General features: G+C 42.3%; 1 protein-coding gene across 1 annotated transcript in view; it reads right to left on the bottom strand.

Moving 5' to 3' along the window:
* Nucleotides 1–723: 723 nt before the first annotated feature.
* Il1r2 (interleukin 1 receptor type 2) overlaps nt 724–26,430 on the bottom strand; it is a 67,178-nt gene continuing 41,471 nt past the window's right edge. The window contains exons 2-9 of the mRNA XM_046420048.2: nt 17,293–17,420; nt 16,421–16,682; nt 11,358–11,538; nt 8,734–8,908; nt 6,448–6,510; nt 4,858–4,993; nt 3,042–3,184; nt 724–923 (exon numbers count right to left, since the gene is read on the bottom strand). Coding sequence (XP_046276004.1) covers nt 781–923; nt 3,042–3,184; nt 4,858–4,993; nt 6,448–6,510; nt 8,734–8,908; nt 11,358–11,538; nt 16,421–16,682; nt 17,293–17,420 — 1,231 coding nt within the window. The 3' untranslated portion in view covers nt 724–780. The remainder of the gene's footprint in view (nt 924–3,041; nt 3,185–4,857; nt 4,994–6,447; nt 6,511–8,733; nt 8,909–11,357; nt 11,539–16,420; nt 16,683–17,292; nt 17,421–26,430) is intronic.

The following is a 26,430-nucleotide window of genomic DNA, read 5'->3' as shown; positions in this document are numbered from 1 at the left end:
GAGTTTCAAAATCCATTTAGAGGTTTTCCACTCCTCGTTTTTTAAAATCCATCACAAGTAGCGGAAAGCTATTCAAGCCCACCCATATGCACATTTGCTCCTGTCACTGAGATTCAGAAAAATAAGGACTACAAGACTTCAGTCCAGTACAGCCCCCCAACAACTTTGTTAAACAACTGAAGAAGAGAAGAGTCCCTCAAAAGGACCCAGCCAATATGGAGGAAAGGGAGCGGGGAGAGGAGAAGGAAAGACAGTGCAATAAGTCTGACATGACTTTCCTGTGTACATATATGAATACACCACAGGGAATCCCACCCTCCTGAACATCCACACGAAATTAATTTTTTAAAAAAATAACCGTGGGGGCTGGGGTGGTGGCTCAGTGGTAGAACATTTGCCTAGCAGGTGTGAGGCACTGGGTTCAATCCCCAGCACATTTTTTTTAAAAATTAAATAAACAAAATAAAGATACTGTGTCCATCTATAATTAAAAAAAATTTAAATAATAATAACTGGATAAATGGCAGAAAATCAGTAGAGGGAAGGGAACAGGGGTGGGGGAGGGGAGGGGAAGGGAACAGGGGTGGGGGAGGGGAGGGGAAGGAGGGGTGCTGGGGCTGAATTAGAACACGCTGTATTCCGTGCTTCTATAATTATGTCAGAATGGATTCTACTGTCTTATACAACCAAAAAGAACCAATGAAAGAAGAAGGAGGAGGAGGATGGTGATCGCGTTGGCATTCCCACTTCCTTTATTGCACGGGTTTGGGACGGGAAGTCTCAGAGGCCGGTCTTGAGCGCTGTCAGCCCACGTGCTTTCTCAGTTCTGTGTTTACAGCGTCTGTACATCCAAATTCCCCCCAAAACCAAGAAGACCAGCGACAAGGGAGCCAACGCAATGCCCCAGGAGAACGTGGAGGAAGCTGTGGGGAAAGCAGAGACATATCAGGATGGAACTGTGTCTCACAGCAAAACAGGAGGGGCAGGGTGGGCTGAGAAAAAAGGAAGCAGATAAATGTGCACTGGTTTCCAGAAAGTAGGTTCCTTATGCCCAGATCAAGGACATTTGAGAATGACATCTGAGGCAATAGAGACACAATCCCAGTTAGATAAGATCTGTTAATCAAAAAACATCACAAAGTAGGGGCCCATGCCAAGGGACCAAGTGTTCCAAATGTGGACAGTGTGCACTTAAGATGCTGTCTGTTTACACCTCAGTGAACCATCTGTGACTTGGCCAGGGAACTGTCTGCCTTTCTTCAATGAGCATGGAGATCATGAGGATTGACCCAGGAAAACAAACTTAGAGTCAAGGTCCCGGATGCCAAGATCATTGCTTAAATCCAGCAACTGCAGATTCTATTCCTTGACATCTCTAGGTTATGGAAATATAGGAAGAAACTGTAAACCAAAAGTTAAATGGTAAATATGGGAATAGGGTGTTATTAAACACATTGTTTTTGAGGCCGGAATTTCACCTTTTTTAAGCTTTTGTTTGCCATAATCTGGTTAGACACTCAGGAATCAATATACTCTCAACCTGATTCTCCTGAGGATTCCTATACCTTAAAAATTCACCCAGATTAGAAATAAATGAAGCTTGTGATTTTTCAGCAGCCAGATGAATATGCTTATTGGTCCTTAGGAAAGGCTCAGCCTGTGCCCTCTGGGTTCAGTCACAGCATGCCCAGCCAAGGACACACAGACACAGGGCTCTGGTGAAGGAAAAATGTGAAAGGTTTCCAGCATCAGGACCAGACGAAGCACGGGTTCCTTTGGCTCACTAGTCTGATTCCCAGAGGGAGGAAGCTGCTTTTTATGGGATCCCCATGTCCAAATCTGTACAGTGACAATCTCACTGTCTTCTCTGCCAGCCTGCTCGTTATGAAAATAATCAGAAACACCACGCTTCACACATATGTCCTGGTTCTCAAACTTCAATAGGCAAGGAGTTTGGGAAACTGCAACCTTCAGCTGCCCACCAGGAAAACGCACCTGGGAATACTTGGGAAGAGTCCATGGATCTGTGTTTTTAACTAGTGGCTCAGGTAGTGCAATTCTGGTAGCACAGAGAGCTGAGCAAAGCTGTGCCAGCTGTTGATACCTCTCCTGAAACTTGGCCAAATCATCAAACTTCCAAATTAAAGTATGTCCAACAGTTTCCTCCTAGCAAAATGTGGACATGTGGGCTGGGGATGTGGCTCAAGCGGTAGCGCGCTCACCTGGCATGCATGCGGCATGGGTTCGATCCTCAGCACCACATACAACCAAAGATGTCATGTCCACCAATAACTAAAAAAATAAATATTAAAATTCTCTCTCTCTCTTAAAAAAAACAAAAATGTGGACATGTGCAAGCATAGTCAGAAGGCATCATTGAGATCCCTGCTGGGAATTGCTTTGGGCTAGGGGCTGTTGTCTTTGCAGTCTGTCAACAGAGAGGACATCATCTGCACCTCCCTTTCCTGCTCAATGTTTGAACGTTCAGGAAAAAAAAAAATGTCAAAAATGATGACATGAGGGTCTTGCTTTCCTTTTTTCAATGTCCTTAAGTGGACACCGGGTTAATTTGGCTACAGCCTTGCTCTTACTCCTTGTAACCTAATGGCTTTGACCTTAAAGCCACCCTGAACCCTGGAGTCTTTCAGTATCCGGCTTTTGTAGGATGGAATTTTTCAACTTCAAGATAAAGAATGACCCACCCTCTTCTAGAAGCCATGTGAGGACAGCTGATCCTGGTGATCCAAAGCAGAACCACAGGAGGACACAGGGTAGCTTAAAGTTCATAGCAGAAATTATTTTGCTATTTAACCTTTGCCAAAACTTATCTTGCTATCTGAACTTTGTATTTGAGTATGATCTCCCAATGTCCAGCCTCTATCACACCAAAAAAAAAAAAAATTAAAAGTAGGAGATTTTTTTTCTGGGCTCCCCTAACAGGCAATGCAAGAAGACCACCTAAGGAATCTTCTGGAGAACCTGTAGCTTTGTTCAGCATCCATTCAACGTGTTGTTTTCTCCTCTGTCCCCAATATACATACCTTCTTTGACTGTAGTTTGTAGTGTCTGAAAACTCAGTGTATTAAGGACGACACATTTAAAATCTGTATCCAAATCCTCTCTTAAGACTGGATTAAAAATCAGTGGCACTTCAATGTAGTTCTCATTGTTTTCTGAATATTCCCTAGGTGAGAAAATATTCACTTACACATGGTATAAACATAGGCATCTAAACAGTCTCAAACTAGAAGCACCCATTGTGCTTAAATTGATTTAAAGTTTCATAAAGTCAGGAGAATTTTTCATCATAATTATCTGGGAGAATTTCTAAGCCTCTTTTAGAAGACAGAGTGTCATTGAAGATGCTGGTCATTGTAATAGGACCTCTGTTAGACTGACAACTTACATTCTCATTTTGGTTTGGTTGATGGAAAAAAAAAATCTTTTTTTCTGGTATTAGGAATTGAACCCAGAGATGCTGTACCACACTGACCTATATCCCTAGCCCTTATCATCTTATTTTTTTTTTTTATTTTGAAACAGAGTGTCACTAAATTGCTGAGGCTGGCCTTGAACTTGCAATCCTCCTGCCTCAGCCTCCCAAGTCATTAGGATTACAAGCATGTCCATCATGCCCAATCAAAATTTTTATTTGTAAAGACCCTTGACAAACAAAGATCCAGTAGTGGGAACAGAGACATTTGTTTAGGGGAATCTTGAGTCTCTCACTAAGAAATTATTCACATATTGAAGAGGAGGGCACCTCTAGGACTCCATCCCTCAGCGGTGTCACCTCCTCATTTCTACTGCCAACTGTCACTCTGAAACTCTAGTCCAGGTCAGAGGGCTGCAGAGTGGAAGAGCTCTAGTGGGGATATCTGCCATTCACAATGTCAGCGGAAGCTGAAGACACTTCACTGCTATCTATTTACATGAATAAAAACCTTGTGGAATGGATCCACTAGGACTGCTTTTGCTTTATCTGGAAGAAAAATGTGTTCCTTTAAGTAAATGAATAGCATGAGTGAGCTGGCACAGGGCATTTAGTCGTGGCCAAGTCTTCCACAACAAAGACTCGCAAGCCAACTGTTACGCTAATCCACGACCTTTTTATACACTAATTCGCATCCAGAAAGAATTTTTCTGATACGTCTTTCAAAAAAGACAAAAGAAAAGCAAGCAAAAGTTCAGGCTGATTCAAAGCATCAAAAGGATAAATTTAAAGAACACTTGAGGATTTGGAACGTGGAATGGTCTCCCTTCCTCTCACACAAATGCCTCCCATTTATGAAGTCTGGTGCTTCTAGATTCAGAGTGAGGAAACATTTTCTGGAGATGACTGCTTATGAGAACTGCATTCTTTCTTTTATTAGACACTCTGACAGCCTACGAGTCCCCCCAAGAAAAAGAAGAGGCATCCGTACAAATACTGGAGTTAGCTCTCAGTCTTTTGTCGGAATTTATGAAAATATTCGAGAGTGAGGTTGACAAGTGGCAAAGGGAAATGTATCAACTCCAAAATGTTTTGTTTTTTTTTAAGCCTGCAAAATCAAGAAATAAATCTTTAAAAACAGCTACAAAACGCAACATCCATACCAACTAGTCAACTGAAACTTAACTCACGTGGGTCTAGAAAAAGTTTGATTCTCAAGATAATTTTTAGCAAAATAGAAATTTTAAAATTCAAAACAGTCTCAAACTAGAAGCACCCCAAAAGTTACTTTTTTGTGAAACCACCCCAAAAGTCACTTTTACTGTGGTATGTGTGTCAGATTGATAGGCTGGATGTGACATTGTCTCCAGAAGGAAGAGGGAAAACTACAGAGGTCTCACAACAGAAGGCCCTCACCCACTTACTGGCGCAGCCCCTCGGTCACACGGCCTCCCGGGTAGGCGCTCTCGATTTGGGCGCTGTTAGCTGTCCACCACAGCAGGGTGGTGTCAGGTGTGCCGGCTCCCAGAAACACCTTACACGGGATTGTCAGTCTGGACCCTGTGTTTAGCAAGACACGCACACCCAGCATCAGCACCCAGCATGGGCAAAAGAGTCACCCCAGATCCTCACATCTGTCCACAAGCCTAAGCAGGGGACCCCCCCTCCTTGTCTTATCAAACACCCCTCACTGGCCAGTTATTTTCTAGAAGGAAAATTAGTTTCCCCAAATGATTCTGTTCACACAGAGCGTTACTATTTAATATTCAGCTTGACTTCACCAATGACCACTCCTCTTCTCTGGGACCTTCTGAATTCAGTGGCTGCCTTCTTCCACCATGGATCCAAAACAAATCCAGATCCTTGTGCAGATTCTCTCTCTTTGCCCACGGCTGCTCTCAACATGAACATTTCCCCCTGAGAACTCCAAGGTGGCTGGCATTTAGGATTAACCCTCTAAAAATCCAATTTCATTTTCTAAGGACAGCGCCCTCTACAGTTATGTGATGTGATGGCACTGGACACCCCTATGCTGCCTCTTTGTAAGTCACCAAAGGAAAAGAATAAATCCTGCCCAATTGTTTCTTCCTCCTGGGAATATGTATCTTATGGGGTGTCTAAAGCACTCCATAGCCAGGGCTTGATAAATGAGCATCAGACCCACCAGACTATTATACAAACACAGAGACACAAAAGGGTGTGCTTATTGACATACAGACCTCAATCTGTAGCCCAGCCTGCCTCCTGAGCGTGGCTTTTTGAACTTCACTAAGCCGCCATGTCTCCCTGGGCGGCTTTTCCTTGTGAAAAATGGAATTAGCACCTTCCCACAGAGAGGATGTTGGGATCAAATAGATCCCATTAGACACCGTAAATGCTCAATGCACAGCCATCCCAACCCAACACTCTCATCAACTGCTGTTAGTACGGCCCACTTATGACCCTCAGTCACTACGAGGGACTGAAAAGGAAGTGTGCCGGCCAGGACAGCCTGTGCTCAATTAGGGTGAAAACAAGGGAACTTCGCTGGACATCTTCAACATGTTACTCAACCTATTGATAGCTACTGCAGTGTCAAGAAACTGTCTCTGACCACTGCTGAAGTCACCTAACCAGTGGAGTCTCAGAAAGATCAGCCACATTTGGGTAATGTGAATTACTTTTAATTTACTAAAAGTGAAGCTCTGTGAGGGTTTTGTGCTGTTCATCTTCTCCTACAATTAATAACAGCTGGCAAAATGTTCAGCTTTCTACATTTAAATTTTTGTAGGTAGGATATTCATGAAGTGAAGTATCCTTGCTTTCTAATAATGTCATTTTTTAACAACAAAAATGTTCCCTCCCGTTTGTCATCTCAGCCCCTACACTGGGTTCTAAGGTTCCCACCCATGCACACTGCCACCCTACAGGGACAGGTATGGTGTGGTCAGCAGCCACAAAGTCCCAACCCCCTGACTCTGTGATTTCAGGCACCACTGCAGGACCATGGGTTGTCCGGTACTTGCATGCCTTACCCAGAGATGTTGATATGGTCTGGAGGGGAGAAATAATCACAGGAATGGTCTCCTCTTTTCTTTCTGAGAAAGATGTAAGGAAAAGAGATTCCATTAGGGAAGCCTTCACTTCAATGTGAGACTCAGGTTTCATTGTTCAGCTAATCAACCAAGTTCTCCTTCACAGTGGGGCCAGTCATTGTGGGAACTGACCTTTTGTCTGGCAAAGGAAATAGGCTCTCCACGAAATCGAGCATCTTTGGCCAATGCTTTTCCCAGCAGAGACATTACTGGAAGAGGCCACAGTTACACATTCCTCTGACAGTCGGGCTTTGTTCTTTCCTCCGTGATAAACCATTAACCGTTGCCTTCCCAGGCTTCCTGAATGTGTGTTGATGATGCCCACGGGACAGGTTTGACACAAAGGTCCCCCCACCCCAGGATGCCCACACAGAATACTGAAGCTTCTTCAAGAGCAGGCACAGGGGCTGGAAGGCCATTTGTTTGTAAAGCTAATCCCACACTGGGTGAGAAATACAGTAACCCGGCTGTGGCTGCTAAACGTCTTGTTAATTGAGGAGACAAAACTCTGGGAATTGGAACCAGCTTGAACAAACTGGGCACCTGAAGTGGAGCAAAAACGATGGCATGGGTGCCGTGAAAGGTGGGAGCTGTCTGCACCCCGGCCTTACCATCCTCCCTTCTGTGAAAGGGTATTTTGAAATCCTCCCGTGAGTAAGCATTAGGCATAGGCGGAGGAGCAGATGGATTCGTGACTGTGGCCAGAGGCTTATTCCTCTTTTCAACGTCACATTGCTATCATATGCAGGTTGAGGCAGTCAGGTAAGAGAAAGAAGCCTCCCAGACTGCTTATCTCAATGACTCAACCGTGAGGGTGCACCAGCCTCTCCCTAGGGAGGGCTTGGGAGCCAGATTGCAGCCCCTCAACATCCAGTTTCTAATTTAGTACTTCTGCGTTAGACCTGAGATTTTGCTTGAGTAATCAGTAACCAGATGATGAGGCCCCTGCTGGTCCAGAATCCTCCCAGCCCCCCACCCACCCTTGAGAGTCACTGCGCTGCAGAGGGTCATTTCGCTACGCAGTGTAATATGTAAGTCGGCCGCCCCCTAGTGTTCCTGTGCAGTATCGCATGTTGAAAGAACATCTCAAGTCAAACTGGCTGTGGAGGAATAAGAAGTTAATATGAATGAATTCTCTGCAGGACAGTAAAAGAAATGGAATCTAGGGACTTCCACTTATGGAAGAGGTGATTTTCCTTATAATAAAACAATCTCTGGATTCTCTAGGAAAAGTCTCCCTCACAGGCTCATTATAAGTCCCCTTAGAAGAATCCAATTGTGCCATTCAGTAGGTAAGGAAAATGGCATACTTCCCAGGACAGAGTCCAGGACTCATGCATCTTCTGCCCCTTGCACCTAACTCTTTGTCTGGCACACAGGAGGTAAGCAATATATGTCCAGCAAATGTTAAATGCTAGCCAATCCTGTTCACGACAGTGTTTTCAAGTATGATTAATCCTGGTACAGGCTGAACAACCCTAATCCGAGAATTCAAAATCTGAAATACTCCAGAATCTGAAATTTCTTGAGCACCGACATGATGCCACAAGTGAAAAGTTCCACACCATGAAACTTTGTTTCATACATAGAATTATTTTAAATACTTTATAAAATTAATCTTATGTGCATAAGTTGTACATGAAATATAATTTAATTTCATGTTCGGATTTGGATCCCTTCCCAAGGTATTGCATTGTGTATATGCAAATATCCCAAAGTCTGGAGGGAAACAATCAAAAACCCTAAATATTTCTGGTCCCAAGTATCTCAGATTGATGGTACTCAACCTGTACCAAAGGCCACCCAGCACACCTTAGGAGAAAAAAAAAATAGAGAAAGGAATTTCCACTAGATAAGCTGATGCAGAACCTTCTGGTTGAAAAATCCAGTAAAATCCTAATATTCTAAATTATATATGAAGTTGCAGCAGCCGTGTTCTGATCGCCAGCCCTGTAGGAGCAAATCTTTGATGCTGACTTTTGGAAGAAAATATCCAAGGAAACCGTTGTGGTGAGTTTTAGCCTCCATCTTATTACCACTCAGGGTAATTCACCTTTCCTCACACCACCACCCTGATGGCTTATTAGCCTGATGCTTTTGGACAGTCCTATCTGTTTTCCTTTGCTTTCATACCAGAGATATTCTAGGGATTCTTTGTGAACCGAATTTGCTCTGATGCTTGTTCTTGAACCAGGAAGGACAGGCACCTTGGTGGTAAGTACTTACTGTTGACGCGGAGTTTGACGTTCCTAGTGACGTTGTATTGCCTGCCCTTGTGGGCATATGTTATGGCACATTTGTAGTAGCCCGCATCCTCCACAGAGACATCATGTATGAGTAAGTGTGTGGTCCCCTCCACGCTTATAAATTTCTCATTGTTTTCATCCAAAGGGACAGAACCCTTGAGGGAAAATATATTTGATAATTACATTATATAATAATACATATCTCAAAAGCTATGATTTGCATCATCAGAATCAACCAGTGTTGAATTTGCAACCCAAGAATTGCCCTGACATTTACTTCACTGATTTTATGCTTTGGGCATAATTTTAGCTGTATTTTTAGGAAAAAGAAATTTGTCAACATATAAAACAAATAAAATGGCTTGATTTGTTTAGCCAAGATATTTAAAGCATATTTGTTCAAGTACAGATATGAAAAAGAGATGAACTCTTCTTGGAAAAATAGGCCATTTAAAATACAACTTTATTTCTGACTCAACTGCTTCCTACTGGCCTCAGGAAATACCCAGGAAGATCATTATTAAATAGTCACAATGACTTTGGACAACAATATTTAGAAAAGATAATGATGCAGTAATCATTTTTAAAATATTTCAACTTTAGGAGTTGGTAAAGATTAGTCAGAAAAAAAAAAAAACAAGTGGGAGAAATGATGTACACTTTTCCTATAAACACCAAGTTCTGTGGATTCTCTAAAGAATAGAACCCACAAGAATGAGACCTCCAATACACTAAGAGAAGTGGAATAAAATTTAAGAAAACATCCTAATGAGAACACCATGTCCTGGGGAACATCTCTTTCAAAACCAAAGCTTCCAATAGTCAAATGAAATCATGAGTCATTTCAGAATCTTACTCTGAAATGACACAGACAAAACTGAAATAGTTAGCCACACGGCTCACGCAGTATTGCTTTATCATACATCTAATTAAAAGGAGGGATCTCGTGTTTCCTAGCGTGAGTAGTCAAATATGCAAGGTAGTTGTTCCAATGCTATGTGGGGAACAGGGTTAGGGTTTGGCCTTCACCACCCAGCAGCCGGGAGACCTTGGGTAAATTCCTTATGTTTCCTGTCATCTGGGAAGCGGAGAGATCAACAATCCCTGCTTGGCTGGGCTACTTGTTGGCAAGGTTAGAAGGAGCCTGGACATAGTGCATGCTCAGTAATGCTTAGCATAATTATGGAGGGAGCCAGTGCCGTCCAGCCTCTTTATCCATCAAGCACTGAGCTAAGCGCTTCATACACACCACTCCATTGAATCTTCAAAGCAGATTAACTAAATGCTGTTTTACAACAGAAACAGGTTAAAGAGGTGAAGTAGCCCAGCACTGTGGCCACACCTCTAATCCCAGCAGCTCAATGGGCTGAGGCAGGAGGATTGCAAGTTCAAAGCCAGCCTCAGCAATTTATCAAGGCCCCGAGCAACTTAGTGAGACCTAGTCTCAAAATTAAAATTAAAAAAGGGCTGGGGAGGTGGCTCAGTGGTTAAATATCACTGGATTCAATCCCTGGTCCCAAAGGGGAAAACAAAAAAAAGAGAAAGAAAGAAAAAGAAAGTAGTTTGGCTTAGGCTAAATGAAGGAACAGGGTTTAAATCCAGACCTATTTTCTCCAGATCTGTGCTCTTTTCCTCTCCAGGCAAAAATCTTTTATTTGCCCCCTTCAAACTCTTTCTAAAACAAAAGAGAAGTCTTATACAGCTGACTGGGCTTCTTCATAGGAGATGGCTAATATCTACTTTCAGAAAATCATCTCATAGTTTCCAGTGTTAACCGATTATATATACCTATCTGTAGATATAGTTTTCAGTTACCGGTCGATGGCCTATGTCAAATATTGGCAAACTTTTTCAGGAAAGGGCCAGATAGTAAATATTTCTGGAAGCTCACAGTCTGCCTGGTCCTCTGCAATGTGAAATCAGCCACAGACAGTGCATCCACAAATGCCCATGGCTGAGTCTCAGTAAAACTTTACTTATGGACACTGAAAATTGAATTTTAGATAACAGTTAATGCCATGGGACATTCTTATTCCATTTTTTTTAAGAACATTTTTAAAAGTGAAAACTATCCTTAGCTTATGAATTGCACAAAAACAGGTGAGGTCTACACATAGCTCCCTGCTGATTTGTCTAAGAGCCAGCTCTTTAACTTTCCAATGATCTCACTAAGAACCATTATAATATTTTATATTTATTCAACCAGTGAGAGGGAAACCTGTGTTCATATTTACTTCTTTAGCCCAAAGATTAATTGTCAGGTGCTTTAAAAAAAAACTTAAAAATATATGCAATTGTCACATAAAATAACAAATGACCAAGTAAAAATCTATTTTTATTTTTTAGCTGTTTCCTACTCTGGATTCATTTTAAATTCTGACTTCACAAATCACAATTTTGAGGAATCTTTCTCAAGCCATGTAAAGAAGACATTAATTATAACCATTTTTAATCATTTAATATATACACATTTCAAAGATATAAGTATATGATATATACACATATGAATATAAGTGAAAGTATTGTCTTCAGAAATGGATATTATATATCTTTTCTATGACTGTCCAAACACATTTTAATAAAATGGAATTTTCAGAGCTGTACCTTGTACCACCGAGTCTTCACGTCAGTTCTGTTACGGGTGAATTCCCTCAGATCAGGGCATGCTAACAACCCAGAGGCAGACAAGGTTAGGATTTGCGAGTATGAGATGAACGGTAGGGAAGCTTCTGTGTTCTCAAAAACTCTGAGCTCAATGGACATTTCATCACAGTGAGAAGCATTTCTGATTTAAAAAGGCGGGGGTGGGGGGAGATAATGAATGGCAAGACAAAGTAAAAGTAAGCGAAATTAAGAATAATTTCCCCAACCCTACCAAATTCTGAGTCTGCATTTTCTTGGTTAGTTTTGTCTGTTTCTTTTAAATCTTTAGGTACAAAGAACATAACATCATAATTGCTATACAGAAGCAGTAACGTGACCTACACTTTTCACCAAGGGACCCTTCATGAGCCTGATTTCAATACCATTCAAAGCCAATAAGAAATCCCCAAGTCCTCTTCAAAAGAGTTTAACTAAACTGGGCATGATGCACATGCCTGCGATACCAAGACTTAGGAGGACAGCAGGTTCAAGGCCAGCCTCAGCAATTTAGCGAGACCCCCACCAACTTAGTGACCCCCGGCTCAAAATAAAAAGGTTGGGGCTGGGGCTCAGTGGCAGAGTGTTCACCTAGCATGTGTGAGACCCTCGGTTCAATCCCAGCATCCAAAATATACAATAAAGTAGAAAAACACAATTATCTCAGCTAAGTTCCTAGCTACCTAAGACACATTACATATCAACAGAGGCAATGAGGATGGGTTTTGTATGTGGGGTGAAAATTACTTGCCCAGAAAAATATATAACAACATCTATTCAAAGAAGCTACAAAGTGTGAAAAATACATGAAAGAAATGTGATAAGAACTTACTATCTGAAAGTAAAAAATAATTAATTCAAATGTATAAGGCCAGTCAGTATCTGTATTATATTTAATATCTGGTTTGGAGGGAAAAAAAGGAAAAATAGATAAACAAACCTTTTATGCACAAAGAAATGCAAAAAAATTAACTCTCACCTTTAAAATTACATAATTTCACTACAGGTTAAAGAAATGCAAATGGAGACAGGTTCAAAGAACAGTGCACACCTGAACAATCATCATCAAGACCTGGTCACAGCGACTTGGCACATGCCAGGTCCTGAGCTGGGTGCTCTACCTGCATCATTTCATTTGTCCTCTGAGGTAGGGTTATTGTATCATTTTCAGATGAGGGAAATTAATAACAAAAATGAATTTCCTAAGGCTGTGTAGCTACAAAGAAATGAAATCAAGTCTGGAAACCCTGTGGGTTTCTGGGAAAAAACCATAAATTAGGGCAAACCAAACTTACCAGACATAACTAGAGTCACAAACTTGTTCACATCATTGATCTGGTAATTCCCCTTGGGCAAGAAACAGAGATTTTGGGGGGCTGCTTGTTCCAGCAGTATCATTTTGACTATTTTGAGTGACAGAAAGGCTACATGGGTTCTAAATCACAAGATCATAAAAGTCACAGGATGGGGCAGTCTTATGCCCTATGACTGTAAATGCCAAAGAATGTTATGGCAACTGCTGGTGATTTTCACCCTATTAAATCCACTCTTACAGTTGAAAGAGAGTCCTGGAAGTCAACCAGGTAAACTTTCCCACATGCAAAGAAAACTTGGCACACATTGGGATTTCCACTGCCCCTCAATCTTAGATCTCTTATTTTCCTACAAAAATAAAACCAAGGCACTAACTATGATTTTTTAAATCCAGTATAAAAACTAACTTTAAAACAAATGTGACTTTGCTCACCTCTCCTTGATGTTTGCATAGTGTCACATCAGTAGACCTAAGTACTTCCTTGAGAAGGACCAGGCATTTCCATATTTATTAACCATCAACCTGGGCTTTCCCCATGAATTCTTCACATGCTGTTACCTCACATAGCCATCTTAAGAAATCTCTTTACAGGGGGAAAACTGAGACCCATAAAAGTCACGTAATAAGACCAAGGTTCCAACCAGATAGAAAGAGAAGGGCTAAGATTCTCCTCTGTTTTTCTGACCCCAAGTTTCATTTCTTTGTACTATACCATTACGTTTTCCAAAGAATGCCCCTGAGAGAAAGATAGAATTTTTTTACCCTGAAAAAAGACAGAAAAAGTATGCGTTGAAATCACACATCCAGGTTTCCTTGATATGGAAGTAGAAGATTGCTTGCCTGCTTCCCAGGTGAAGTTCATTGATAGGTTTGAACCTGGCCCCAAATTACAGCAGGAGCTAGGTGTATAGATGGTAGTGACAGGATGGGATTGATTTGAAGATTCTCACCATCACACACACACACACACACACACACACACAAACTATCGTTATCTCTCTCTCTCTCTCTCTCTCTCTCTCTCTCTCTCTCTCTCTCTCTCTCCACACTCCACCCCATCTCTCTCTCTTTCTCTCACATACACACACTACCTAGGTCTGGGACTGATGTCGGAAGCTCTTCTGTTCACCAGTAATTCCCTGTTCTAAGAATGTCAGTTTCTTTGGTTTTCGTTCTACATATAAATATTCCTGGGTACCATAACTCCTTGCATGAGTTTATGGAATCTTCAAGGATGCTAAAGGCAGTTGGTGGAAGGGGGTGAGCAGAACCCTGGAGAGAGATGAAGGCAGCAGCTAAAGAGGAAAGTGCAGAAATGCTATTTCCCAGTCAAGCTAAGGGGCTGCCCTAACCTTTCAGAAGAACTAAGGCAGGAAACTTTTAATATCACCTCCAGCAGGCCTAGAACTTTATCCTTCAAGTGGGGAAAGGACAGTCTTTTCAACAAATGATTCTGGAAAAACCAGATAAACACATGAAAAATGAAGCTGGACCCTCATTCCCACTTTACATAAAAATTAACTCAAAATGGAGGAAAGACCCAATGTAAGGGCTAAACTACAAAATTCCTAGAAGAAACAGGGCAAAACCCTCATGACATTGGATTTGGCAGTGATGTTCGTAACACCAAAAGCACAGGCAACTGAAGAAAAAAATAGGTAAACTGGAATTACTGTCATATATAACTAATTAAAACAAGTTAAAAAAATTAAATCAAAAAAAGTATATGCATCAAAGGACACTATTAGAGTGAATAATCAACCCATAGAATGGGAGAAAATGTTTGCGAGTTACATATCCAAGAAGTGGTTAATATCAAGATATATAAATAAATCCTACAACTCAACAATAACAACAAATACAATTTTTAAAATGGGCAACTTGCATAGATACTTCTCCGTAGAAGATACACAAATGGCCAAGAAACACATCAGAAAATGCTAATAATGAGCAAAATACGATTCAAAAACCACAATGAGACAGCAAAATACAATTCAAAAACCACAATGAGACACCATTTCACACACACATCAGGGTGGCAATTACAATAGATAAATAAACAAATAAATAGAATTATGTTTTAAATATCTACAGTTGGCAAGTACACGGAAAAATAGAACCCTTGTAAGAATGTAAAATGGCACAGCCACTGTGACAAACAGCATGGCAGTTCCTCAAAAAATTAAACAGAACTGCCATATGATCTTTTGGGTATACAGACCAAGAAAAATTGAATGTAGGGATTTGAACAGATATTTGCATACCTCATATTCAGATTGGCATTATTCAGAAGACCTATACAGCAAAAATAACCCAAGTGTCTCCAGATGCATAAATGTTTAAACAGAATGTGGAATGACATTACTCGGTCTTAGGAAATTCTGGCACAGGCTGTGACATGGATGAAACTCAAGGACACTAGGCTGAGTGAATAAGCTAGTCGCAGAATAACAGATCCTGCATCTCCGCACTTAGGTGAAGTATCTAGCCTTCAAATTCCTAGAGAGGAATGGTTGGAATGGTGGTTTCCCGGGGCTGAGGATGGGGAGGGAATGGGGAGCTGTTGTTTAATTGGGACAGTTTTTCTGTGTGAGAATAAGAAAACATCCTGGAGACAAATGGTGGTCATGGCTGCACAACAAAGTGAACATATTTAATGCGCCTGAACTGTATGCTTGACATTAGTTACAGTGGCAAATTTTAATGCTATGTGTATTTTACTACAATTTCTAACAAAAACACCAGGGTAGAAATAAGGGAGGACCATTCCGGGCTCAAGGATTCCACTGGACGAGCTGTCTGAGCAAATTTGGTTCCCTTGTCCAAACAATCAGCAGTCAGCTTTATTCATTCGTAAGATCCCATCCAGCTCTAAAATTCCACTCAGGATTCTACCTTATTTCTTGCATCCCTGCCACGTGGACTCATCAGCGAAAGAAACAGGCCAAGTCCCTACTCGCCCGGGGCTTATGTTCTTCTGATAGATGGACAAATGTTAAATCCATAAACTCACACAGATGTGTCAGATGGGGAAGGGCTATGGAAAGAAATAGCACAGGGCAAGGAGAGGGGACAGAGTGCTTGCTGTGTCCGCTGATATGACTAGAGAGGCCCCTTCCCAAGCAGTGACATTTGAGCAAAGTCTAAATAGATGAAAGAAGGGAGGGAGCCAGGAGAATGGCCAGGTGAGGGGTATGTCAGGAGCAGTGAGATGAACATAATGTGGATTCTTACCTGTGCACTGGATTTTGAAATCCAGACTATCATGGAAGAAGCTCCTTTTGTGGTTTAGATATGAACTGCTCCCCAAAAGCTCTTGTGTGAGAGGATGCAAGAAGATTTAGAGATGAAAAGCTGGGGTTATGAGAGCCTTAACCTAATCGGTAAATTTATCCGTTAGGGATTAACTGGGTGCTAACTGCAAGCAGATAGGGTGTGGCTGGAGAAGAGGGGCACTGGGGGTGTGCCTTTGGGGCATATATTTGGTACCAGCTGAGTGGAGTCTCTCTCTGCTTCCTCATCATCATGTGAGCTGCTTCCCTCTGCCACACATTCCTGGAATGATGTCCTGCCTCACCTTTAGCCCCGAGGAATGGAGTAGGTTGGAATGGACTAAGACCCCTGAAACGTGAGCCCCCCCAAAAAAAAGCACAGCCCAAGGGTCCACTTTTGCTAGAGCCCCACTACCCAGACCCACCCCACAGGGGCCTACCTGACAGTGCAGATGTAGGTGCCGGAGTCCTCCCTCAAGGCTGGTAAAACCCAGAGAGTGCCGTCCTCTGTCCACATCCGTGGCCCTTCTCCTGGGATCATTTGAGCCGAGTTGTTTTTACGCCAGGTCAGAAGGGCCTGGGGGCTGATGGAGGCCCCAAACTGAGACCACAGCTGGGGGCACCTCAGAACCACAGGCTCCCCTTCCACCCTGAATTCTGTTTTGTAATGCTTGCCACGAAACTGGCAGTCTCCTGTAGCCACTGAAGGACAAAGAAGTGACAGTCAGGGTTTAGGCCCCAAACTTCCCTAGATCACAGAACCTCCCTGGGTCCCAGACTAAGGCTGGTCCTGACAGAGGGACATAGCACGTCTGAAGAAGATGTCCCATGTCCTGAGAGAAGGTGACTGCACCCACAGGCCATGAACACCCTCTGCTGCAATCTCAAATGACAAGTTCAGGGCTACTCTCAATTCTAATTCACATTCTGTTGGGAAAGTTAAATCAGGTTACTTTGTGACAAACCCCCCCCCCCCCAAAAAAAAATTTCAAAATTTTGGCCATGTTTTTTATTTGTTGACATTAAAAAATAGATGTCAGCTAAATTCAGATGTAAAATCTTACTTCTGACAAGCTGTGTGGTTAAAACTCAAAGGAACCATGTGCTAAGGGCAAGCCCACCACTTCTTTGCTTAGTTTCTTGGCAGGACCCTCACCCAGGTTGCAGCACACAGGATGAGCAAGAAGCCCCTGCCACCTACCAAGGCATGCATATTTATACCTTGCCTTTTGATAATAAGAAAACCTCACTAGAGAACTTTTCCCCGGAGAAGCTACAGGCCAGCCGTTGCCCCACAGGATTTGCTCCTTACCTGTGTGCTCTTCGGGCTGAACGGTGAAGGCTGACATACCCATTATCAACACATACAAGATGGACATTGTTCCTGGTAATTTCCAGAGGACACGGGAAGTGGAGATCTGAGGTCCAGCCTGCTGTAGCCTAAAGGAGGAGACCAAGGGGTCACCAACAGTCAGGAGCCCCGACAGAGAGAATCCCTTGGAGATGGTCCCAGGGAATCATCTCAACGCTTCCCCTGATGATGGAAATTTTCTTCCTAGATTTTTTAATAAGAAAACTCAAAACTTTTAGATTTGCTTCTCTATGGCTCTGTTCACTGAACATTCCTTCAGGCAAACCCTGGAAGGCCTAATGACCCCCTTGAAACAGGGGTTTCATATCCTGTTTCTTTCTGCCCAGAAATGTACCTCACACACCCCTGCTCCTTCCCCAAGGCACCCTTTCCTCAGCAGAGGCCACTGCCCACCCCTCCCTGAGGAATTCACAACCGTTGCCTTGAGGCCTTCCCTCGACTTCCTGTGCAAAATCGCATCACCCCTCCACCCCTTACCCTGTTGTCCTCTGTGGCTGTGTGTTCACTGCGGCTTCATCATCACTAATGGTACCTAAAGCCTGACTGTGAGCACCGGGTGGGACAAGCACTTCATTCATCCAGCATCTAGCCTCAACTGCATTTGTGGAGTCAATGAGTAAGGAAATCAACTACTGGAAGTCAGAAGGTGCCCCCATTCACTTGTCAGTCGGCCCTCTGGATCTGGTGGTTCTGCATCTGCAGATTTAACCCATCCGTGGATGAAAAATATTCAAATAAATAAATTGTACTGTTACCAATCAACCCAGCTTTTAAAAACTCATTTTGTCCCATTGTCCCAGATGTGCAACACCTACAGCAACTTACATATACTTTTCATAATACATAATATAATTAATTAGTAAATAATAAATTACATTCCAGTAATAGTTATAATGATTATAAGAGTATTCATATAATAATACATATGAGCTCTATATTATGATTTCCAACCTGTGTCAATTTTGTTGAAATATTCATAGAATTTGACACAGAACTTGATGGGTTTTGATATTACCCGCTTTCGAGGAATTGTGTGACCCTGACTCACCAGAAATGACCTCGGGCCTGGGTTCTTTTGCTCCGTGTGAGATGGAAATCAGGAAAAGGCAACTAGTTCCATCCCAGTGAGGCTCTACTGGGGCTCACACTCCAGCCCAAGAGAAGCAGCACCCAGCATAGAGCTCCAAATCCTCTCCTGAGGATTTAGGCTGCAAACCCTGTGTGATCATCAGTTTAACATGACTGGGGGCCACCGGGTGTAAGTGGTGCCAATAATAAGTCACCTGCAGATTATAACAGAATCCCATTTCTTAGCCAAAGCATGGCCAAGAAGATGGATGCTGTCCCTAAATCCCTGAGGACACACAGTAGCTTCCTGTTTAGTCAGGATCACACCATTTGAAGGTAAAAATCTATTGTGACTCTGAATGGAGTGGGAGGGTAGCGATATTTGGGCCCCCCAGGACCTGGGCAGTATTCCCCATTAGGTTTCTTTACTGGACAATAAGATTGACATAATCTGGGGTGAGGTTGTGGCTCAGTGGTAGAGAGCTTGCCTAGCATGTATAAGGTACTGGATTCGATTCCCAGCACCACATAAAAAAAAAATAAAGATATTGTGTCCATCTACAACTAAAAATATTTTTAAAAAGAAAAAAAGAAAGAAAGATTAACATAATCTAATGAGTTTCTACCAAAGAAATCTCTTGCTCTCTCTTTTTATTTTTATTGGTGCATTATAGTTATACATAATACTGGAATTCACTTTTGTGCATGTATGAATACATGTGCAAAGTATATAATTTGATCAATCTCACTCTCCAGTACATTCCCTTTACCTCCCCATCTCCTTTTCCCTGATTTACTTAATCTACTGATCTCCCTTCTATTTTTACTTTTATTGTTGTTATTTTAATTAGTATAAGATGATATTACTTATAAGCAGGATTCATCTGTACATGGACATAGCGAAATTTGGTAGATTTCATTCCCAGCACCTCCCATGCCCTTCTCTCCACCTCTATTCTCTTGGTCTCCCTTCTATTTTCCTGAGATTCCTCTTTTTTCCCTCTTTTCTCCTACCCACTCTTTCTCTCTAACTTCCACATATGAGAGAAAACATTGGACCCTTGACTTTCTGAGTCTGTTTTGTTTCACCTAGCATAATATTCTCTAGTTTCATCTGTTTACCACAAAGTGACAATTTTCATTCTTTTTTATGAGTAAGTAAAACTCCATTGTGTATATATACCACATTTTCTTCATCCATTTGTCTGCTGACAGGCACCAGAGCCATAACTTAGCTATTGTGAATTGGTACCTATATCACTATAATAGACTGATTTTAGTTGTTTTAGATAAATACCAAGGAGCAGAATTACTGGACCACATGGTGGTTCCATTCTTAGTCTTTTGAGGAAACTTCAAACTGCCTTCCAAAATGTTTGTAGTAACTTTCAGTTCGACAAACAGGGTAAAAATGTACCTTTTTTCCCACATCCACTCCAAAAATTATATTTGTATTCTTGATGATTGCCATTCTAATTGAAGTTAGATAAAATCTCAGTGTGTTTTGATTTGCATTTCCCTGATTGATAAAGATGTTGAATATTTCCATTTATTTATTGGTCTCTTTTATTTGTTCTTTTGAGAAATGACTATTTAGCTCATTTTCCCATTAATTGATTGGGTTGTTTGTGGAAATTGTGGGGTTTTGGTGTTAAGATGTTTTGGGTTTTTATACATTCTGGATATTAATCCCTTGTTGGAATAGTAGCTGAAAAAGATTTTCTCCTATTCTGTAAGCTCTCTCTTCACATGCTGTTTCTTTTGCTGTACAGAAATTTTTTAATTTGATGCCATCCTACTTATTGATTATTGACTTTATTTCTTGAGTTTTGGGAGTTTTACTAAGGAAGTCATTAACCGTACCAGTGTTTTGGAGTGTGACTCTATGCTTTTTCTCAGCTAATTCAAGGTCTTTGATCCACTTTGAATTGATTTTTGTGGAGGATGAGAGATAAGGATCCATTTTCATTTTTCTACATGTGGATAACCAGTTTTCCCAGCACCATTTGTTTCAAAGACTGTCCGATGACTGTGTCTATATTTATTTGTGTCTGCTCTTCTATCCCATTGGCCTTCATGTCTGTTTTCATGCTAATGCCATGCCGTTCTGTGACGATAGCTGTGGTCTAATTTGAGATGGGATATTATGATGTCTCTGCTTTCACATTTATTGCTCAATATTGCTTTGGCTATTCTGGGTCTTTTATTCTTTCATATGAATTTTTGGACTGTTTCTTCTACTTTTGCGAAGTAAAAGTAGAAGTTTGTTTTTGGTGTGGATTGCATTGAATCTATAGAAATCTCTTTAATAACCTAATCCATGCTTAAACTGTAATCTAGTGGGCTATCAGGAATGTGTTAGGACTTAGAATCGTCAAGGAGAGCTGGTAAATGAGTCCCTTTTTCAGGTCTACAGAAACTTGTATTTGTTCTCCCTTTAGGAAAACAAAGGCATCCAGTTTAACATGGAAGGTTCACAGCTGACAGGAAAGTGACACTTCTTACCTGCCTCATGGGTCAGTCAACAATGGGAAGAGGGCCAACAGTCTGAGTCAGGACAGAAGAGGTGACCCAAGTGTCCCTGCCACATCAAGGGTCACCCAAAGCTCCACTGACCTAAAGGTGATATTTCTTGAGTGCACTGGAGCCTGAAGTATCCTTGGACCTCTTTTCAGTCTAGGGCTGATCTTACCCATTGTGGGATCGGGCCCAGATTTGGGCTTGAAGTGGGATGCTGTCCGGCCTGCCCTCCTTAGGGTGTTTTGGGCAACCTCCCTTCTAGCAACCCTTCTTTCTCAGGCGGGCACACTGGTTTTTACCCAGGCCCCAGGGCTCCCATTGGAAGTTGGCTGCTGTAGATCTTCAGGGAGCTGTGGGTTACCTGGGATGGTCAAATCGGGACAGCCAAAAAGCTGCCCAGTCTGTTTTTTATAGACTGCTAAGGCCTCCTCTATCAAGGGCAGCAGCAGGATGCGGGGTCCTTCTTCAACCTTTTGTTACGTCCCCGTATAGCTGTGGCAACCTCTGTCATGAAACACACAACCACTAAGGCCCTTCTCTCCCCCGGTTCTGAATCAGTGTTGGTGTGTTTTCAGAAAGTCTCTGATAAGCAGTTGAAGAACTGCAGGATTTTCTTGACTTTCTCAGACGACCTTCTTACTTTTATAATTATCGTGTTCAACTAAACCTCCCTTCATTCCATCAGAAACACGGGTTACAAGATGCTCCATTCTTGCTTTAATTGTTGGAGTTTGCAGGGTCCCAAATGGAATCTCTACAGGGAACTGCATCTTCCCCAGGTCACTGAACATTCTGTCCAGGGTGCTTGGTGGTCAGCTACACCCGCAGTCTTCTGAAGAACTCGTTCCTTTTATCAGGGTGTGACCGCGAGTTAATGCTGCAATAATACCCCTGCACGTCAAGACAAAAGTTAACTTAAGGAATTCAGCCTTGAATCTGCCACGGTTCTCTGAGCAGCTACCAAAACTTTCCTTACCCTGAGCCATTTCCATTACTGAAAAGGGGACATGCATCTTGATGATTCCTCTGTCTTCATTGGCATTTCCCATAGTAGAAACAGATTCCCTTAAGTAGGATAGGGTGTCAGTTCCTAACCTCAGTCTCATTAGAGATGGGATCAGTGGGGTAGGTGATCTGGAGGTCAGAGAAGAAAAACTGACTCAAAAAGCAATAGCGAGAATGAAAAAAAAAATTTCTGGAAAAATACAGTTTATCAATCAAATCTTACTTTTACTAAATTATTAAATAGTTCTGCTTTTTCTAAATCCCACCAGGAAGAGCTTTAGAGGGAAAGACACACTCTACTATTTGGGAGGTGTAGAATTCTGAAAAGGGAGACGAGATTCTGGCCAAGGCACTGGTTGAAGGCAAAGATCAGTCAGGATGCCTGGGTCAGGGTCTGTAGGTCTACAGGACTTGGAGGCTGTAACCACACAGACCAGACAGAAGTCTCTCAATCCAGGGTCCTATCTACTTTCATAAAGTCCTGCACAGGGGGTATTTCTCCCCACTTCTCTTCCCTCTTACAGAACAAATGGAGCTGAAGAATAGCACTGTAATTTAAAGACCCACTTTCCAGGAAGTGCTCTTGGCCCCCTAATTTGTATTGAGGCCATGCGATATTGCAAAGGGAAATTGGTTTCTCTCTAAGCTTGACGTCATCTAGGTCAATTGATCCCCATTAACATTTAGGCACCCTAAGAGTGAGTCCTTTGGAATCCTGGGAGTGTTTTCAATGCCAATAGAGTTGATGGCCAACAATGTAAAGGTCACTCTAATCAGGATAATGAGCATGTTCATTGGTCCCCAGATGGTAGCATTATTGGGAGGTGATGGAAACTTCAGGAAGTGATCCCTAGTTGGAAGAGTTAGGTGACTGGAGACATGCCTTAGAAGGAATATCTGGTCCTTGACTCCTTTCTTTCTTTCTGCTTCCCAACTGCCATGAGGTAAGCATAATAAATTTTTCCTCCTTTAAGTTGATTTTCTCAGGTATTTTGTCACAGTGACAGAAAGCTGAATAATACAAATAATATGTTCTTAAAGAGCTTGTCACTATATGCATTTTATTGTACTTCAGTTTTACCTCAATAAAGCTGGGGGTGGGGGGAGAGAGCTTGTCACTAAGATGCCACTTTATTCCCTTTCCTGTGACATTTGGTTTTTGTCTTTTCTGGTTAGCCTAAGAAAGCCTCACAATACCTCTTTCATGTCCCAGGTAACCACCATCTGTCTTACTAGATGAAGTTTGCTCACTATACCAAACATAAGAAGCTTCTCCTGACCATTCACCTATCACAAAAATGCTTCCAGGTGAGTCTGGCAATGACCACAGAGCTGAAGAGGAGGTAACACCTCTCTAATTTCACATCCAAGTGAAAGGTGAGCGTCAGGCCACAGGTTCTAAAGTATCTTCAAACCTGACTTCTGTTTTCTAAGATTAAAATGGTGAGAGGCTTAAAAGCCACAGGATGCTTGAAGATAGCTCTACTCTTCGTTATCATCACTATGTATATACCTACCCTCTGAGGCAGCTGAATTCAGAGAGTCTATATTTTCCTTCTAGAGAACACATATCCCTCCTAAAGATAAGTTGCTGCTGTTGTCTTCAACATAGAACATTGACACCTATTTCTTTTAAGAAAAAAAAAAAAACTTCAGTTAGCTAAAAAGGTGGTTCTGCTAAAAAACCCTATGTGAAAAGTCAAAGGCATGTTTAAAAAAAAAATTAAACAGGTGTCTTCTTAGAAAGTAAAAAAACATCAGCATAAGAAATCTTAATTTGAAACCCAACCTTAAGCTTCTACAAGATGTAACTCCCTTCAGAAACCACCATAGCTATGGAAGTTGCTGCTCTATGTGTGTGTCAAGGTACAGCGGTTGGTAAGATTTACAGAAACAAGGAGAAGGCTGGTGAGACACACAGCCTTAGTAACTTAGGCTCACATGGGGTTTGCTTCGTCAGCCAAAGCAAGACACCAGCATACCAGCTTCTGGAATTTCCAGAAGCAGAAAAATTCTGCAGTCAGTGAAGGGACACAGGTACAGGTGAGACCTCTGCAGGACTGTTCAGAACTGGTTTCCAGTGTAGCATGACTATAGGAAGTCGCCATGACTCCTACATCTGTCTACACACAGCAACTGATTCTTTTTCCTGGTATCTTATTTTGAAAGAAAGCTGACTTTGGGGAATCTTGGTGTTTTTCAACCCCTTCTCCCCACCTGCCCATTGTTTCTTTTTTTTTTTTTTAGAGAGAGAGAGAAAGAGAGAAATATTTTTTTTTAGTTTTCGGCGGACACAACATCTTTGTTTGTATGTGGTGCTGAGGATGGAACCCAGGCCGCATGCATGCCAGGCGAGCGCGCTACCGCTTGAGCCACATCCCCAGCCCCCCCATTGTGTCTTCAACTGTAAACTTGTCTCCTCCTAAGCCACGGTGTCATAGTTTGAGGTCTAGAGCCACACAGCTCACCCACAGTTATTTTTCCCTGCGTTAGCTGGGGAGGGGAGATATTTTCAGTGTGTCTTCCATTTTCAGTTGAGACATCACATTTTCTTTTACTGATAATCTAATGATTGGGCAGGTGTAGGGCCTGGGAGCAGGCATCTGAGTGAATATGTGACCATTCCTGATTCCCAAAGCCCCAGAGGAAAGGCGTAGATAGAGATAAGCAGGTAAGAGTGGAGGGGGGAAGAGCAGAAAATCAGAAACACTTGCAAAACAGGAAAGTACCAGAAGCATTTCCAAATAGCCTGCAAAGACTAGAGACGTGCAACCAGAGCGACAGTCTAAAATGCCAGGGTGACCGAGCCCACGGCGCTCCCTGCAGGCCTGTGCTGTGCAGTACACACTACAAAGCACAACTAAGCCAACAGACTGCTCAACAGAAACAGGAAGACTACAGAGGGACCCGGGGGCAGGGACAAAACCCTGTTCAGATGGGGAGAGCTGCACAACTGGGTCCAGCTGGGGCAAAAGTCATGGGACCAGGAAGCCCTGCCAATCAGCTATGAGCAGGACTGCACCTACTGCCAAGTTGTTGGTCCCTAGAGGACTGTCTAAGGGGAAACCAGAGTTGCCAGTGATGTTACCAATTCGTCGTCCAGCCCTTAATGTTACCAGCTCAGCCTTGGTTTCTTTTGCTCAATTTGAGACAAAAATCAAGAAAAGGCAAGTAGTTCCACCCCACTGAGACTTTGCTGGGGTTCATGTTCAATCATAAGAGAAACAGCACCCCGGGTAGAGCTACAGGCCTGGCTCTCAGAGGAAGCAAGAAGGAAGGTGTTTTAGTCTGAGGTGCTCACTGTCACCCCCCCGGCAGGCAGAGCTACACAGTAGGCTCATGTTGAGGCTGCAGCAATGGCTTTTCATAAGCTTTGAAGGAAGCAGGTGGTGTAAATGGAGTTATCTTGAGAAAACCTTCTTTTCCTTAAAGAATGTGCTTGGAAAATCAGGCCTTATACTGTCTCAGCATCTCTACTGAGCATGCACAGAGTTTTTATTGGCATTATTCCCTGGAAAAGACAGTATAGAATTATAGCATAGCATTTCCATTGTATTCGGTACTATGAGTGATATAGAGATCATTTAAAGTATACAGGAGGATGTGTGTGTGCAGGTTATAAACAAATAATAAGCCATATTATATAAGAGACGTGAGCATCCTCAGATTTTGGTATCCTGGGGATCCTTGAGTCAATTCCCCATGGATATAGAAAAACTGCTATAACCCCCATGGATTAACTCTTTATTTTCTAAATCATTGTAACATATATTTAAAAGCAATATGAGGCCAGGCATGGTGGCACATGCTTTTAATAGGGAGGCTGAGGCAAGTTTGAGGTCAGCCTCAGCAACTTAGCAAGGCCCTGTCTCAAAATAAAATCTAAAAAGGACTGGGGATATGGCTCAATGGTAAAGCACCCCTGGATTTAATCCCCAATACCCCCCAAATTAAAATTAAAATTAAAGCAACATGAGGTACAAAAAGTGAATATTTTACACGAGTTCATGAATCATTTGTTCCCCAACATGGGCGTATCAGACACCATTCTGTATTTCCCTGTGGTCCTTCGCACACCATATCACAGTTGTTGGTTTCACCAGCTAACCACTGCCACAACCATGCAGCTTCACCCTTCATCCCAAAGGGAATGGGATAAACAATGATCATTTCTTTTGCTCACAAGTCTGTGGGTCAGATGGAGGTTGGTTAACCTAGGCCAGGCTGGCTTAGGCTTCGCTCCAAGTTACAGGCAGAGGCCCAAGTCTGCTCCTGTGTCTCTCATCCTGCTTGGACCCGTGAACATCTGGGAGATGATCTCAAGGAAGGAATGGCAGAAATACAAACATGGACCAAAGCACACAGGCCATGCTCAGAACCACCTCGCTCTTGTCTGCCCACATTCCATTGGCCTCCGCACGTCACAGGGTCAAACCTGTCATCCGTGGGGTGGGGAAAATAGTTACCCAAAAGGGTAAAGAGGTG

This window comes from Marmota monax, unplaced genomic scaffold (genome assembly GCF_021218885.2).
Source record: "Marmota monax isolate L192 unplaced genomic scaffold, Marmota_monax_Labrador192_F-V1.1 WCK01_AAM20220418_F8-fsc00178, whole genome shotgun sequence".
Taxonomy (NCBI): Eukaryota; Metazoa; Chordata; class Mammalia; order Rodentia; family Sciuridae; genus Marmota; species Marmota monax.
Note: the sequence above shows the minus strand (reverse complement) of the source record. Positions and strands in the feature narration are given on the sequence as shown.